Raw genomic sequence first — 15244 nt, forward strand, 5'->3', positions numbered from 1 at the left:
TATATATATATATATATATATATATATATATGTATATATGTATGCATATATGTATATATGTATGTGCATGACTCAGTGGTTAGAGTATCACACTCACAATCATGAGGCAGTGAGTTCAATTCCCAGACCAGGCTGTGTGTTGTGTTCTTGAGCAAAATACTTTACTTCACATTGCTCCAGTTCACTCAGCTGTAGAAATGAGTTGCGATGTCACAGGTCCCAAGCTGTATCAGCCTTTGCCTTTCCCTTGGATAACATTGGTTGCACAGAGAGGGGAGGCTGGTATGCATGGGCAACTGCTGGTCTTCCATAAACAAACTTGTCTGGACTTGTTCCTCAGAGGGTAACTTTCTAGGTGCAACCCCACAGTCATTCATGACTGAAGGGGGTCCACTTATGTATGTATGTGTGTGTGGGGGTGTATACACATGAATATGTGTATGTGTTTGCAGTTTTATAACACTCCTAACATCCTTACCAACACAAACAAAAATGAACTCTGTATTAAATGAACTTTGATACCAAATAAAGAATCTCTTGAAAGCTATTTTTAACCAAAAAAACTCAAAATAGAGTCATGGCTTGTAAACACCTAGTGAAAATTTTCCCTCAAACATCTAATTATTAAAGTGGAAAAATTACCAGAAAAGCCATTCCCATTCATTTTTTCAAATATATAATACTGTGCCAAAGTCATTCTAGTTCTAATTCTAATGTGGACAGTTGCATAAAGAATTACTGATCACTAAAAGTGGATGGAACTTGTGGAAGAGAAAGACATGGAATGGGATATTAAAGGTTGATCTCAAGATGCTGAGCCTTATGAAGGAGATGACAAAGGACCGAGATACCCCATAATCACCCCCCACATTCATCCCCTAACACCCATCACAGAATAGGTACATACTCCATATCCTATTTTTCTGAGTTATCTCTCTTCCCTCTACCTAAGACCACTTCCATTTCTCCACTCATCTCCTATCCCCACCAATCACCTCCTTTCTGTGCCTTCTCTCATTAAGCGAGGTGTTGATGATGTTCTTCATCATTAATCCCTCATTTACCTGCTATCACCCACAGTGCCCTCACATATCTCCCACAACGTCTTCCCCTGAGCCTCTCATATATTCCTCTTCATCATTTGTTTGGTTACCTCAATCTTGCCCACTCACCTAGTCCAAGCCTCTGTATCACTTCACCTATTCTCATCACCACCAAAGTCCCTCAAGGGCATGTCCCAACACATTTTCACCATTGTCTCTCTCTCTCACTCTCTCTCACTACCACCCTCTTTATCTTACTCTCTAACTCACTCCTTTTTTTCCAACTGGGGTACCCATGTATCTACTCTACAGCAAGACACCTGTACCTGTCCTTCTATAACTTTAATCTCTCAACTAGCACAAAACCACATCCCTCAATACCACTCCCCGCTTCCAGTTGAGGGGGTTTGTACTTGATGACCCTGTCAGTGCTGGTGCCATGTCAAAAGCACTCTGATGGTGCTACGAAAAAAGCACTGGTGCTGGTGCCGCTTAAAAACACTAGTGCAGCATAAAAATCAGCCAAGTGCACTCCATAAGGTGGTTGGCATTAGGAAGGCATCCAACCATAGAAACCATACCAAAACACAATGAAACCTGATGCAGCTCTTGGCCTTGCCAGCTCCTATCAAATGATGCAACCCATGCCAGCATGGAAAACAGATGTTAAATGATGATGATGATGACGACATATTTATATATATGTAAAAATAACGATAGCCACAAGTTGATATTAAAGTTCCTATGTGCATTTCACCATTATAGTTATTTGTAGCCTGGTGATAGCTGTTCCAATTGCATATATGTCAACCACAATGGATCCTCAAGGAACACATTATTATATCAAGTTACAGATGGTAGATGGTTATATATATATATATATATATATATATATATATACACACACACACATATAAACAAGTAAGCATATAGGTACAAAACCAGGTGGTAAAATTAGCACTTAAACACCAAAAGTAAAGTAAAATACTATTTTATTAAAGCTGAAAAAACTTAGGTCATTGTAAAAATATGCTTGCCATCTCATTCTTATTTCTTTATTGCCCACAAGGGGCTAAACATAAGGACAGATAAAGGGATTAAGTCGATTATGTCGACCCCAGTGCGTAACTGGTACTTAATTCATCGACCCCGAAAAGATGAAAGGCAAAGTCGACCTCAGCAGAACTTGAACTCAGAACGCAACGGCAGATGAAACACCGCTAAGCATTTTGCCCGGCACGCTAACGTTTCTGCCAGCTCACTTGCCATCTCATTCTGCTGATGAAATCTTCAGTTTTCTCTATAAGATCTTTAAAGTGCAGTTTATTTGATGGAACTGAAATGCTCTTTATCGAAAGATTCAGCAAGTATAGTTTCATTTTCCAGCTGTTTTTTCTCCCTTTTGAGGAGAGTCACTCGAACTAACAAAAGGTGCAATATACACATATACAAATATTTACATACACACACATATTTACATACACAGGGCCTACCTTGAGATTTTTCCAAACAGGTGTATTGGACACCTGTTTCAGTAGAATACTCTTCACATTCACTGGACCTCTCATCACCCGACATTTTTTTTTATTGGGTAGGGTGGGGGGAATACTCAAAAGATAAAGTTTGTGGTACAAAAGTGGCATGAGTTGATGGACTGAAGGAAGTCCACATATATATATGCACTCACTATATATATATATATATATTGCCATGATAGATCGCTGACCAAACCATTCAATTTTTTTTCTCCGTGTTTTTGTCCTTGTTTTCTCCGTATTCTTTCTGTTGAAGAGCGTAGCTCGAAACGTTAAAGACTTTCTGTATTCCCGAGCGTTAAACTAATACATCCTTTTGTTGTTTACACCACCTGTCTTCGTCTGTTGTTGTTTTTTTCGTAAATTCTCCCATATATATATATATACACACACATACTCACACGCACACATTCACATACCTCCCTTTTACATGCACACACATATACTCACACAGAGATGAAATGTTGATTTTTTTTCATCCCTTCCTTCCTTATTCATCTATCACCCCTTCCTTTCTCCATTGCTATTACTTTCTCTCACTCACTCTCAGTCAGGGCTATTACTCTCACTACTTCTCCTTCACTGAATTACTATTTTCTCTCCTCTCTCTTCACTTATACTAGTCTTTCTCCTACTCCACCCTACTCCTACTCTGTGATTTTGGACAAATATGTATTTTCATTTTCCCCCTTCTTGAAAATTTGCCATGCAATGAAAGCTAGTTAGAAACCCTTTTTAACCCTTCTTACACACATCTATATTAAAATATGTTTTCAGTTTAGCATTCTGCCTTTTTATTATTATTATTTTTTCTTTTCCTATTATCTCTCCACGTGCGGTTAACACAACCCCAACATTTACATACAAATATATTAAAACACTATGTTCATTATTATATTAGGAGATGACATAAGTATAAACAGGCAAACAACAGGTATGAGGTTAGATTATGACATTTATATATCTAAACATGAAGGTTGAGTCATTACACGAATACAGATCATATGAAAGAAAGAAAAAGTGTGCAGATAGTCTCTGAAAGCTGTTTCAATATGTTGATCTACAGATGGTGCATTTTTCTGCAAACAATCAACAGTCAACCTTATAGTAGCAATCTATTCCATCATCGGAGGGAGAATGAGCTGAATTCTATATTACCTGTGCGCGCATGTGTGTGTGTGTGTGCGTGTGTGTATAATATACACACACAGACACATGTGACTGTGCACACATATACATACACTTACATATATTGCTAAATGTCTTATTAGATATGTAGACAGATATGCTATAAATTTTAATAAACAGAAATATTAAGGGAAAAGAGGACTTGTATATAGTAAAATATATGTTTGGAATATATATATTATTTATACAATACTATATTATAGACTTATTCAAGTTGCTTTTACCATTCAGTTTCAAATATAAGAATTGGGGAACTATATGTGTGTGTGTGTGTGTGTGTGTGTGTGTGTGAACATGTGTATGTATGTGTATATGTTTGCATGCATGTATGTATTATATATTGTGTATCAAAACACATCTAGTTTTGTGGTCAATGTACACATTTGCCATGCGAGTATTAAAACAGATAATAGATGTTTAAGATGTCTTGGTTAATTGTTTGATACTGAAACTTTAACTGCTATTATTAAATGGATTTGGTCTCAAATTTTACAGTTTATAGCTGTTGGTGCAATGATTGACACTATGTTTGTGCATCTTGGTGTATGTATAGAAGAAAATAATATTGATACATATTTGAATTTTGCATTCTGTTCTTTTCTGAAGTTCTTGAATATATAGTATTGACCAGTATGTTGCCAGCATCAGATAGCATTGGTTTCTGTAAAAATAAAAATAAAAACTGAATATTATAACCTTTACACACACACACACACACACACACACACACACACACACACACACACACGTATGTATGTATGTATGTATGTATGTATGTAGGTATGGGTGTATGGGTGTATGTTTGGATGTCTGTGTAGATAGATAGACATACAGACAGACAGGTAGATAGATAAATAGATAGATAGATAGATATGAATGACAAAAAAGAAGTTAGGCGCAGGAGTGGCTGTGTGGTAAGTAGCTTGCTTACCAGCCACATGGTTCCGGGTTCAGTTTCACTGCATGGCACCTTGGGCAAGTGTCTTCTACTATAGCCTCGGGCCGACCAAAGCCTTGTGAGTGGATTTAGTGGATGGAAACTGAAAGAAGCCCGTCGAATATATGTATATGTATATATGTGTGTATATGTTTGTCCCCCCAACATCGCTTGACAACTGGTACTGATGTGTTTGCATTCCCGTAAAGTAGCAGTTCAGCAAAAGAGACCGATAGAATAAGTACTAGGCTTCCAAAGAATAAGTCCTGGAGTCGATTTGCTCGACTAAAGGCAGTGCTCCAGCATGGCCGCAGTCAAATGACTGAAACAAGTAAAAGAGAGAAAGAGTATGTCATTTTCATTAGCTTACTGCTGTTTCAGCCACATGGAACTGTACACTAACTAACAGTTGAGTACCACTATGACATCTTATAACTTCATATATATATATATAGTAGAATAATAAAAAGGAAGTTCTTGGCACAGTATTATATATTTGAAAAAAATGAGTTGAGAGTAGCTTTTGCGGGGAGCGGGGATGATTTTTATTTTAATAATGTTTACAGTGAGTTACTCTGTTTACAAGTTTCAAGCTTCATATAACTGCTTTCAAACTGAAAAATATATGTTTTACTGGTTGTTTAAATAGAAAAAAAATTCAGATAACAAAAAATATATATAAAAAAATACAAAAGTATATGTGTAGAAGAAGAAGAAGAAGAAGAAGAAGGGGGAAATGGAATAAAGCTAAAAGTAAAAATAAATATAAAAATAGTAATCAAGAACATGGGGGGAAAGAAAGTTAAGTACATCAAGAATAAAGAAATGGAATATTTTGGAGTGGTCAAAATATTCCATTTCTTTATTCTTGATGTACTTAACTCTCTCCTTCCCCCATATTCTCAGTCACTATTTTTATATTTATTTTTACTTTTAGTTTTATTCCATTTCCCCCTTCTTCTTCTTCTTCTTCTTCTTCTTCTTCTTCTTCTTCTTCTTTCTTTCTTTCTTTCTTTCTTTATTTCTTTCTTTCTTTCTTTCTTCTACACATGTGCTTTTGTATTTTATTTTTATATATATTTTCTGCTATTTAAGCAACCAGTAAAACATACATTTTTCAGTTTGAAAACAATCATTTGAAGCTTGAAACTCATAAACAGAGTAACTCACTGCAAACATTATTAAAATAAAAATCATCCCCACTCCCTGCAAAAGCTACTATGAATAGAGTTGTTTTTGTTCAAACTATGCTACATACATTTAGATAGCATGTCTATTTATTTGTTCACAATGTATTACATAATGATATTATATAATGTGAATTACATAACCAAACCATTTCTTGAGGCATCTTGAACAGTTGACAGTTAAAATTGGTTTGTATGTGTATCTATTCTTTTATTCTTTTACTTGTTTCAGTTATTTAACTGTGGCCATGCTGGAGCACTGCCTTTAGTTGAACAAATCGATCCCTAGGCTTATTCTTTGTAAGCTTGTTACTAATTCTATTGGCCTCTTTGGCTGAACTGCTAAGTTATCTATATAATCATTTAATGTCAGCTACTCTGCAGGCATGGGTTGGCTGGTTCAACAGGACCTGATGAACTGGAGAACTATGTCAGGCTCCAATGTTTACTTAGCATGATTTCTATAACTGGAACCTCTTCATAATGCCAACCATTTTACAGAGTGGACTGGGTGCTTTTTTTTGTGACATTAGCACTAGTGAAGATTGTTTCAGGCTAAAGTGCCTGAAATGGTTTCTACAACTGAGGGAGAATAGAAGAGAGAGCATGCAATGATTCTAAGTAGGGGATGTAAGTGAGAGGAGAGGACCAGATTTATAGTTACAATTGGATGGCTGTGGAGGGAGTGACAGTAAGCATTAAGTAGTTAGTAGTATGGCAAAGAACAAGGGAGAGTGAAGGGATCAGTGTCAAGGGTTATTGAGAAAAATGGGAGGACAGAGTAGGAAGGTGATAGGGTGAATTGTTAGGTGGGGAAAAGAGGAAATGGGGGATGTAATAGACTAGGGTGGAGAGGAATTATAAGAGAGTCATACTCTCTAGGTTCATATTGATTTCTTTTATTGGTGGAAGGTCATAAATTTGTCAGGTAGGATTTTAATTGAGTAGACCTTGTATGGTAAATATCTATTAATCCTTGTGAAGAAAGGCAAATTCAACAGTTGTTATGCTTGTTAGATTAAATGATTTTGTATGTGAATTTAATATTTTTGTCATTATCATATCTATTTAACTTTAGCACATTATAATGAAAGTTATTACTTTGGCTCAAAACCACAAATTTTGAAAGAAGATTGCAGTCAATCTGATTGATCTAATATTTGACTGCTTTTTCTCAATATCAATCTTAGAAAGAAAGTAAAGTCAACCATGTTAAGGTTTGAATTTAGCAATATAAAGCAACTAAAGGCTATAAGATATTCAGTTTAACTTTCTACAGTTTCTACGAACCACTGTTTTCTGCTGTAGTGCTTGTCTAAAATACCTTATAATGTTTTGCTATATTTCATTATATTCTGAGTTCAGATTTTTGGCGGGATTTTATAAGGGTTATTTTTGCATTTCATCTTGGGATCAATTTAATGGGCTATTATTACTTTTTCCATACAAATATCCGATTCCATCTCAGAATTAGAAATTATGATTTTGAGAATACAATAGTTTTAATTCAGATTTCTTTAGCAGAACAATAAAGAATAATTTACTGGTGATGTACACTGATATACTTTAATGTTGTTTTAGTTCAATGCCGCAATAACAAATCTAAAGACTGAAAGAAAAAAAACTGCAGAATAAATTATGAATTTCTTTCAAGATCTTTCATACATACCAAGGGAAACATTGCCTGCAGCTGCTTTGGAAACATTATTCTTCATCAATGTTGGGTGGTTTGCTTGAGTAGTTATTTCAAGAGACAATATTTTCCTTAGTGTCAGACTCACTAAATTCAAGTTACTCATGACAGGAGAACTCCCATTATGTTTGGCCACAGTGGTATTTGTTGAAACATTGGTCTCATTCTTTGCACCAGTGTCTCTCTCTGCATTAGTCTTATTTGACACTGTTGCATTTGCCTTGTTGTTCTTACATCTAATTTCATCTGCAGCAGAAGAGTTGGAAATTTCAGCTGCACTCCTGACTGCATACTGAGAACCATTTACTTTTTTGATCTTACTTTTTGTGTTTGGTGTGACAGCTTCAGCACTATCATTTCTCACAGCAGTACCATTTATAGTTTGTTGATCATTGTTTATAGTTTCATTGGTAGCGGTCTTGTTTGGCATGTCACCCCTCTTGCTGAGGTCTGTTAATTCTTCCTGGAAACTTTCTGCTTCGAGTGCTACAAAGTTTTTGACTGTGGATGATTCTGGAAGATTATCAAGGTTTTGGTCAGTGTCATTTGTACGTCGGGTCATTGAAATATTTTGCCCTTGGCCTGTACTGGTAGAGTTAGGACCCTTTTCTACATTTCCTCTATTGGCAATATTTGAATCATTCACTGTTCTTATTTCCCTTGTTATTTTTCCATCTGAAGAATTAACATTTTTCATAGTTGTTTCTTCACTATTTTTTACCGCTGTGCCATTTTCTCCTGTTGTATTTCCCCTAGGGGACAGATTCACAAGTTGATGATCTTCAGTTTTTACACTACTATTTAAAGTTTCTTGTGTGTTATCGTTTATGTGTTCGGTTGAGTTCCTTGATGTATTTACAGCTGTATCATTTGTAACTTCTAAATTATTTCCAGTAGAAACATTGCTTTCTGGAGCTTTGTCTTCAGTCTCAAAATTGAAACGTTGGGTATCTGTCACAGGACTCACATTTTTATCGTTAGAAACAGTAGAGGTTTTACTGTAATTGACAGTTTTGTTTGGGTGTGAGACAGAGCTATTGCTTGAGTCATCAGCTTGCACCACAGAGTTATTAGATTGCTGGATATTTTTTGCTTGTAATGTTATCTTTGAAGAGTCATTCTGAGCTGCCTTGGATGATGGTTGATCTTGAATAATTACCATATTCAAAGTAGCATTTTCTGAGACTGAAAATAAAAATTATAGAATTTAAAACTGTAAGCAGCAATCACAAAGAAATGTTAATTATTGGAATAGTCAAGAACTCTGGTGAATTTAGAAAGCTAAGTGGCAACAGTAATAATATTTGTTTCATGTGAAATCATTTGTTTCTATTGTTCTATTTATAAAATATTTTGAAGCATTAAATTTCATATTTCTGAGGCAAGGGATTTCTGTCACTGTACCAGCAATATCTATAAGTTTAATGTAATGAAATAGTTGAAATCATTTAGATGTTCAATGTAATGAAATATATAAATGAAACAAACATGGTCATGTGGTTAGGAAGTTTGCTTCTCAATCATGCAGCTTCAGGTTCAGTCCTATTGTGCCACACCTTTTGCAAGTGTCTTCTACTATATCCTCAGACTGACCAATGCCTTGCAAGGGCATTTGATAGGCAGAAACTGAAAAAAGCCTGTGATATGTGTGCCTGTGTGTGTGTATACAAGTGCATGTGTATGTGTGCACATGCATGTATGAATGTTTACAAAACTACACTGAGCCATGACTTTTACCATTTGTGTTTGGACTGCAAATGGTGATGTTTGTTGGCATTTCCAATCAACAAATTGTCTGCTAGCTCTGTTTCCAAAAAAGAAATACTTCAATTGTGATTGAAAGTGCATTTGGTCATAAGAATCCTGCCTCTATTTCCTCTGTCTAAGCCATGCCAGTATGGTCATTAAATGATTCAAACAAATAAGTAAATGAATGAAATCCTTTAACATTAAAGTTAATTTTCTATTTTGATTTTGTTAAAAGGGGGGGAAAAAAAAAGCAGCAAAAAAAACTTTGATTTTGTCATAAGATTAAGTTCACAATATCAGAGTGTGAAGCTTGTGCAAGAAGTAAGAAGTTTGTTGCTGCATGGTTGTAATATTGAAAGAAGATTTTTAAGGCGGTGAGCTGGCAGAAATGTTAGCATGCCAGGTGAAATGCTAAGAGGTATTTCATCTGCCAGTATTTTGTTCTGAGTTCAAATTCCGCCGAGGTCGACTTTGCCCTTCATCCTTTCAGGGTTGATTAAATAAGTCCCAGTTATGCACTGGGGTCAATGTAATCAACTTATCCCTTTGTCTGATTTTGTTTGTCCCCGCTATGTTTATCCCCCTGTGGGCAATAAAGAAATAAATAATGAAAGAAGATCATCTGCAGAGAACTGAAAGAAAGAAATCAAGTATGAGGCATTGAATATGCAACTTTGAGCTAGAAGAAGTTAAGCACAAGTTCTCAGGAGATAGACTGAGTAGGAAATTTTTTAAGTAATGTGAACAGAATTTGTTGCTGTACTTGTCTGGATATATAATAAAAATATACAACACCTCAGTGAAAAAGAATTGAGCTAAACCTAGAACATGGAAAGGAGTGAAAAAATTGGGTGTCTGACTTGGTCATAGAATTACTTCTGGCCTTCAATCTCAGGCTTAAAAATATCTAAATGTTCACCTATGGTGCATTGATAACTTTTAAGAAACAACTATGTACAGTTACTTGCATTAACTGGTGATTAAAATTCTTAGATTTAGTTAAAAATCTATGGAAAGCCAAAAATCTGTCAAAGCAGTGCTACTCAAAGTGGTAGTCCATGGACCAGTGCTGGTCTGTGAGCCATCAGCTGCTAGTATGCGGTGAGTTTTCAGAAAAGAAAGAAAAATTATAAAATACTTATGTAATATTGTATTATTTGTTTAGAAACATAAGATAAAAAAAGATAAAATTTAAAAAAATTGTCAACTTATATTATATTCATTATATATTGTTTCCAATATAAATTAATATTACTAAGAAGTATTACTGGTCCCTGGCACATTGGAAAAAAAAAGAAAAAACTGCTGGTACGCCACATCAGGTAGTTTGAGAAGCACTGTGTTAAAGCCCTTTATTCAACTACCAGCTCAAAGATTCCCACTTGCCAAAATTTTGATGGGCCTTTATAAGAGTAAAGACCCCTTGAAAGTCACCTAATTTTACCTTTCTTTAACTTAACTCAGAAACTTGAAACATGAAATTTGTTTTAGAATCCCTTAAATTCAACTTATATTTCATCACTGACAACCATACAAATATTTTATTACAATTGTTTCTTGAAAGGCTTATAAAACTAGAAACTATTCTAAACTGTCCATATTTCTTGCATTGGCAGAAATTTGTTGAGGGAGAGTAAAGTCTACTGAAATAACTCCGAACTAGTGATTTGGTGGAATCATTGGAGTACTGGATAAAATGCCTTGTGAAATTTGTTTTGACTTTCTGAACCCTGAGTTCAAACTCCGCTGAGATCAACTTTGCCTTTCATTCTTTCAGATTAAATAAAAAAAGTAGTGGATTGGCGGAAGTGTTAGAATGTTGGTCCAGATACCTTGTGGTATTTGTTCTGGCTCTTTATGTTCTGAGTTTGAATCCTTCCACAATCCCTTTGATATTTAATATCATCACCTGACACAATGGATGCCTTTAGAGGAATTTACCCTCCATTTCAAAGATATTTTTCTCCCTCCCTCTCACCACATTTGCTGGCCCTGACTGAAAAAGAAAATTCACCAATTGAAAACTCTATAAATGGAAAATGCTCTGATGAGTACTTACAGTCCTTGGTGCACATAAGATAAGGGACATTTCCGTCATTGTCATCAACACATTTACAGTTGTAGGGAGAGCCATTAAATGACAATGTTTTGTTTTGTTGGGTTAGTATAGAAACATTCTTGTAGTAACAATCTGCAATGGAAATTCATCTCACTTAACACATATATCTGCATAACTACTAATATAAATACCTGCATACCTACAAACCTACCTTCCTCTCACTGCATTGATCTACCCAGCCAGTTATATATCATATCTTTTGTCTCTCTCTTCCTACCTTTGTATATCATTACCTACCAAACTATGCTTCTAAATTTTTATTTACAAGCAAATAAGAATCAGAGTGCAGGGACATTAATAATGATTTGTGTTGATAAAAATCATTTAACAAAGTTCACAATATGGTTTAGTTTTAATGCCAAGGAAGGCATGAGTTCTAACATTTTGAGCAAAGCCATTTCTTCAGGAAGAGAAATATTTAAATGTTCAAGATATCACTGAGCTAATAGGTTTTACATAGTTTTATCTAAAGAATGGCTTTCTTTGAAATGTAAGTACTCATATTTCCTTATGGCATATAAACTTACATATTTCTTTAACAATTTATCCAGATTTTGATACTATTTACCTATTTATCTAGTTTCTTCTTTAACTATTTATTTGCCAACCTGTTATCTACATAAATTCATATGTATTTATCTCCATCCCTCTCTGTTTACCATCTTAACAGATGTACAATCCTATCTGGTTATGTGTCCTGGGCAAGACATTAAATGCATCTGGTGGTAAAGTCCCAGCAAGGGAGTTCAGGAGTTTTACAAAAAGTGTGGAGATGGGAAATGAGTGAGAAAAAGAGAGGTAGGCAACACCAACAATACAAGAGAGGAAGAAAGGGGGCAGTCAGAGATGAGTAGTCAGTGCAGAACAGTAGAATAGTAATGAGGATACAGTAGACAGGAGAAGGATGAGGGAGATAATAAGTTGTTGGGCAGGTCACAGGAATGAGTGGGGAAGAGTAAGTAGTCAATACAGTATTGAAACAAAAACTGTTTTTAGTTCTTCACACTCTAAAAGCCTTGATACTTGTAAAAAGTTCAGTTTGATATAGTTATTATACCAGGGGAAAAAATGGTAACAAAGAAAGAAAATTATATCTCAAATCAGTTTATAAACAGACTGAAAAAGTTAGTTGTAAATTTTTGCTGCTAGCATAGAAATGTTATAAATTTAGAATCTTACTTACTTTTATCAGCAGAGCAAATTGACAGCAATAAGATGAAAATAATTTGAAAAGTAGTTTCCATCCTGTTCTAATAAATAAAATGAAATGTCAATTGATGATATCTATTAAAGAAAAACAAAATACATTGAAATACAATTTAAATGGCTTTTGCCTGTGATGTTTCTAGAAAATAATTGAGATGAAGGAGTGACAGCCTACAGATGATGGACTGTATTTAGTGGTTACTGCAAGACATTAGAAGTAAGGGGGCACAGTACAGCTGACAAGAAGAGGAGAAGAAACAAGTTAGAGGGGGTCTAAGTAGAGATGACACAAGACCAGCTAGTCCCAAAGAACAGAAACCACTATAGTAGCAGTACTGGAAAAGTTGCAGAGAAGACACAGAACATATGTAAACCCAAGGCTGGAATGTGTTGGTGACAAGTATTTTAATAGCAATCAGTCAGTTGATCTTTTTTCTATTAATGCAGTCTAGAATGTATGTGTGTGTGTGTGTGTGTGTGTGTGTGTGTGTGTAGCAGCAGCAGCACTGCTCCAAATAGAGAAGTAGTATTCCATTGAGCTTTTGGATAGTATTAATAACTGTCGGAGAACTGAAATAGTGATGGAGGCAGTACAGTAATGACAGTAGTGTGGTATTAGTGATGGTATGGTATGGTGTAAGAATGGTGGAGATGTGGTACCATCAATAGAGTGCTAAACAAAATACCATTAGTATATTGATATAAACTACCTTTAGTTTCTTTCAGCTGTTTTGCAGCATACTACATGGGAAGAGGTTATTAAAAATTAAGATAGCTTTAAACTTTTTAATCTTGTCCACACCATGACAAAGAAAGAAGAATTATATGGATATAAACTCTATTTTGTCTTCTCCTTAATAAAGATGTGCCAAAATTGACTTCACCTTTCATCTTTTGGGTTTGATAAGATAAGTACCAGTTGAGTAATGGGGTCAAGTAATCAACTCACTCCCTCCTTTAAAACTGCTGGCCTTGTGCCAAAATTAGAACTAGAAAGAGTTGATAAAGGAAATGGAGTGAGTAGCAAAAGAATTTCACAAATATTTTTGATAGGAGTCTGATGCTTGCCAGTTTGAGAGCAACTGATGTATATGGTGTATATATAGCATTCATAAGAACATGTCAGAGATTGTACATTATTTATATTATTTACATTCAACGGATATTTGTCCTCATCTTGTTTGTTGTTAGCACAACATTTCGGCTGATATACTCTCCAGCCTTCTTCAGGTGTCTTGGGGAAATTTCGAACCTGGGTTCTCATTCCGAAGGTATTTTTCAATGTTATTATTATTATTGTTGTTATTGTTGTTATTATTGTTTAGGTCACTGCTTGGAATCGAACTCGGAATCTTGGGGTTAGTAGCTTGCACTCTTAACCACACTTAACCGCTCTTAAACGTTGTGTTAACAACAAACAAGATGAGGACAAATATCCATCGAATGTAAATAATGTAAATAATGTACATAATTCCTCATCTCTTAAATATAGAACAGTATGTCAGAAATTGCTTTAAAATAATCAATCAAAAAACATAATAAAATAGTGAAAATATTGTGTCTGATATTGCTCAGTTAACAGAATAGGAATTAAAGTTAAACTAACAATTTGTAAGTATTCAATAGAATTAAATTCTATGACAGCATCTTTAAAAAGAAAACTAGCAAAAGTATTCAGCTGAATAATATTTTTTTTTAGAATTTAAGTTGTATAAAATGTCAGCAACAAAAATGGGAAATACACCAACATGAACAATTCTTACTTTCTGTTGTTCTTTATAGCTTGGTCTTCTGAATGTTATCAAATTTTAAATCCTGATGCCTGGTCTTATATTATTGTTATGTGTGACTTCAACTATGTTCTACTCAACAACTGCTTGTTTCTTATGGCAAACAATATATGTAAGTGTAGTCCACAATGCCACATGCAACTTACTTATTGATAGGCTAATTAAATATCCTGTTTTAAATTACCAATCAAAAGCAGAACCAGCTTGGCTTTTCATTGGCTGAAAATTTCTCAGTTTGTGTTGTCAAAATAAACTTCAATGCTAGCAACTTGTTCAATATTCATGTTATTCAAAATAATAGTTTAAAAAGTTATAAAATTTCAAGGTAGAGTTTATAGTTTGTATCTCTTCTTTTTATTATTTATTATCTTTTTCTTTAACATTTGCCTACAAAGAATTAATTAAAAAATTTGAAATCAGTGAAATCATTCCCAAAAGAACATACACCAATAAAATAAATTGCAAAATAAAAACTATCTTAGGTTACTTCAACAGGCATGGCTGGGTGATTATGAAGTTCAGTCTGCAACCAAAAGGTTTCAAGTTCAGTCCAACTGCAGATCACCTTGAACAAGTATCTTCTACTCCAGCCTTGGGTTGACCAATGCCTTGTGAGTGAATTTGGTTGATGGAAACTGTGTGGAAGCCTGTTGTATGTGTGCACGTGCATGTGTGTGTTTGTTCCCTACTACCACTTGACAACCACTGTTGGTTTCTTAGTGGTTTGGCAATAAGACTGATAAAGTATCGAACTTTAAATAAGTACTGAGGTCAATTTCTTTAACTAAACCCTTTAA

At 34.8% G+C, this 15244-nt stretch overlaps 1 protein-coding gene across 2 annotated transcripts; it reads right to left on the bottom strand.

The window, feature by feature from the left end:
- Positions 1–3515: 3515 nt before the first annotated feature.
- LOC106875936 (uncharacterized) lies at positions 3516–14599 on the bottom strand. 2 transcript variants are annotated; one of them, XM_014924254.2, is made up of 5 exons: positions 14421–14599; positions 12635–12701; positions 11392–11523; positions 7560–8768; positions 3516–4427 (listed from the first exon to the last, which is right to left on the bottom strand). In XM_014924254.2, the coding sequence occupies exons 2-5, from the start codon at positions 12693–12695 to the stop codon at positions 4411–4413; spliced, it is 1419 nt and encodes a 472-aa protein (XP_014779740.1). In that variant the 5' UTR covers positions 12696–12701; positions 14421–14599; the 3' UTR covers positions 3516–4410. The 2 variants fall into 2 exon arrangements, with proteins under 2 accessions (XP_014779740.1, XP_014779741.1); XM_014924255.2 differs by lacking the exon at positions 11392–11523.
- Between the last annotated feature and the right edge of the window lie 645 nt (positions 14600–15244).

The sequence above is a fragment of the Octopus bimaculoides genome, chromosome 2 (genome assembly GCF_001194135.2).
Source record: "Octopus bimaculoides isolate UCB-OBI-ISO-001 chromosome 2, ASM119413v2, whole genome shotgun sequence".
In the NCBI taxonomy this organism is placed as follows: Eukaryota; Metazoa; Mollusca; class Cephalopoda; order Octopoda; family Octopodidae; genus Octopus; species Octopus bimaculoides.

What these genes read in the sequence shown, in the direction of transcription:
- LOC106875936 (XM_014924254.2), bottom strand. Translation starts at nt 12,695, where the DNA reads ATGGAAACTACTTTTCAAATTATTTTCATCTTATTGCTGTCAATTTGC. An exon ending in AATTTGCTCTGCTGATAAAA is followed by an intron (nt 11,524 to 12,634) that starts GTAAGTAAGATT and finishes TTTCCATTGCAG; the next exon opens with ATTGTTACTACAAGAATGTT. An exon ending in TCTTATGTGCACCAAGGACT is followed by an intron (nt 8,769 to 11,391) that starts GTAAGTACTCAT and finishes TTTTATTTTCAG; the next exon opens with TCTCAGAAAATGCTACTTTG.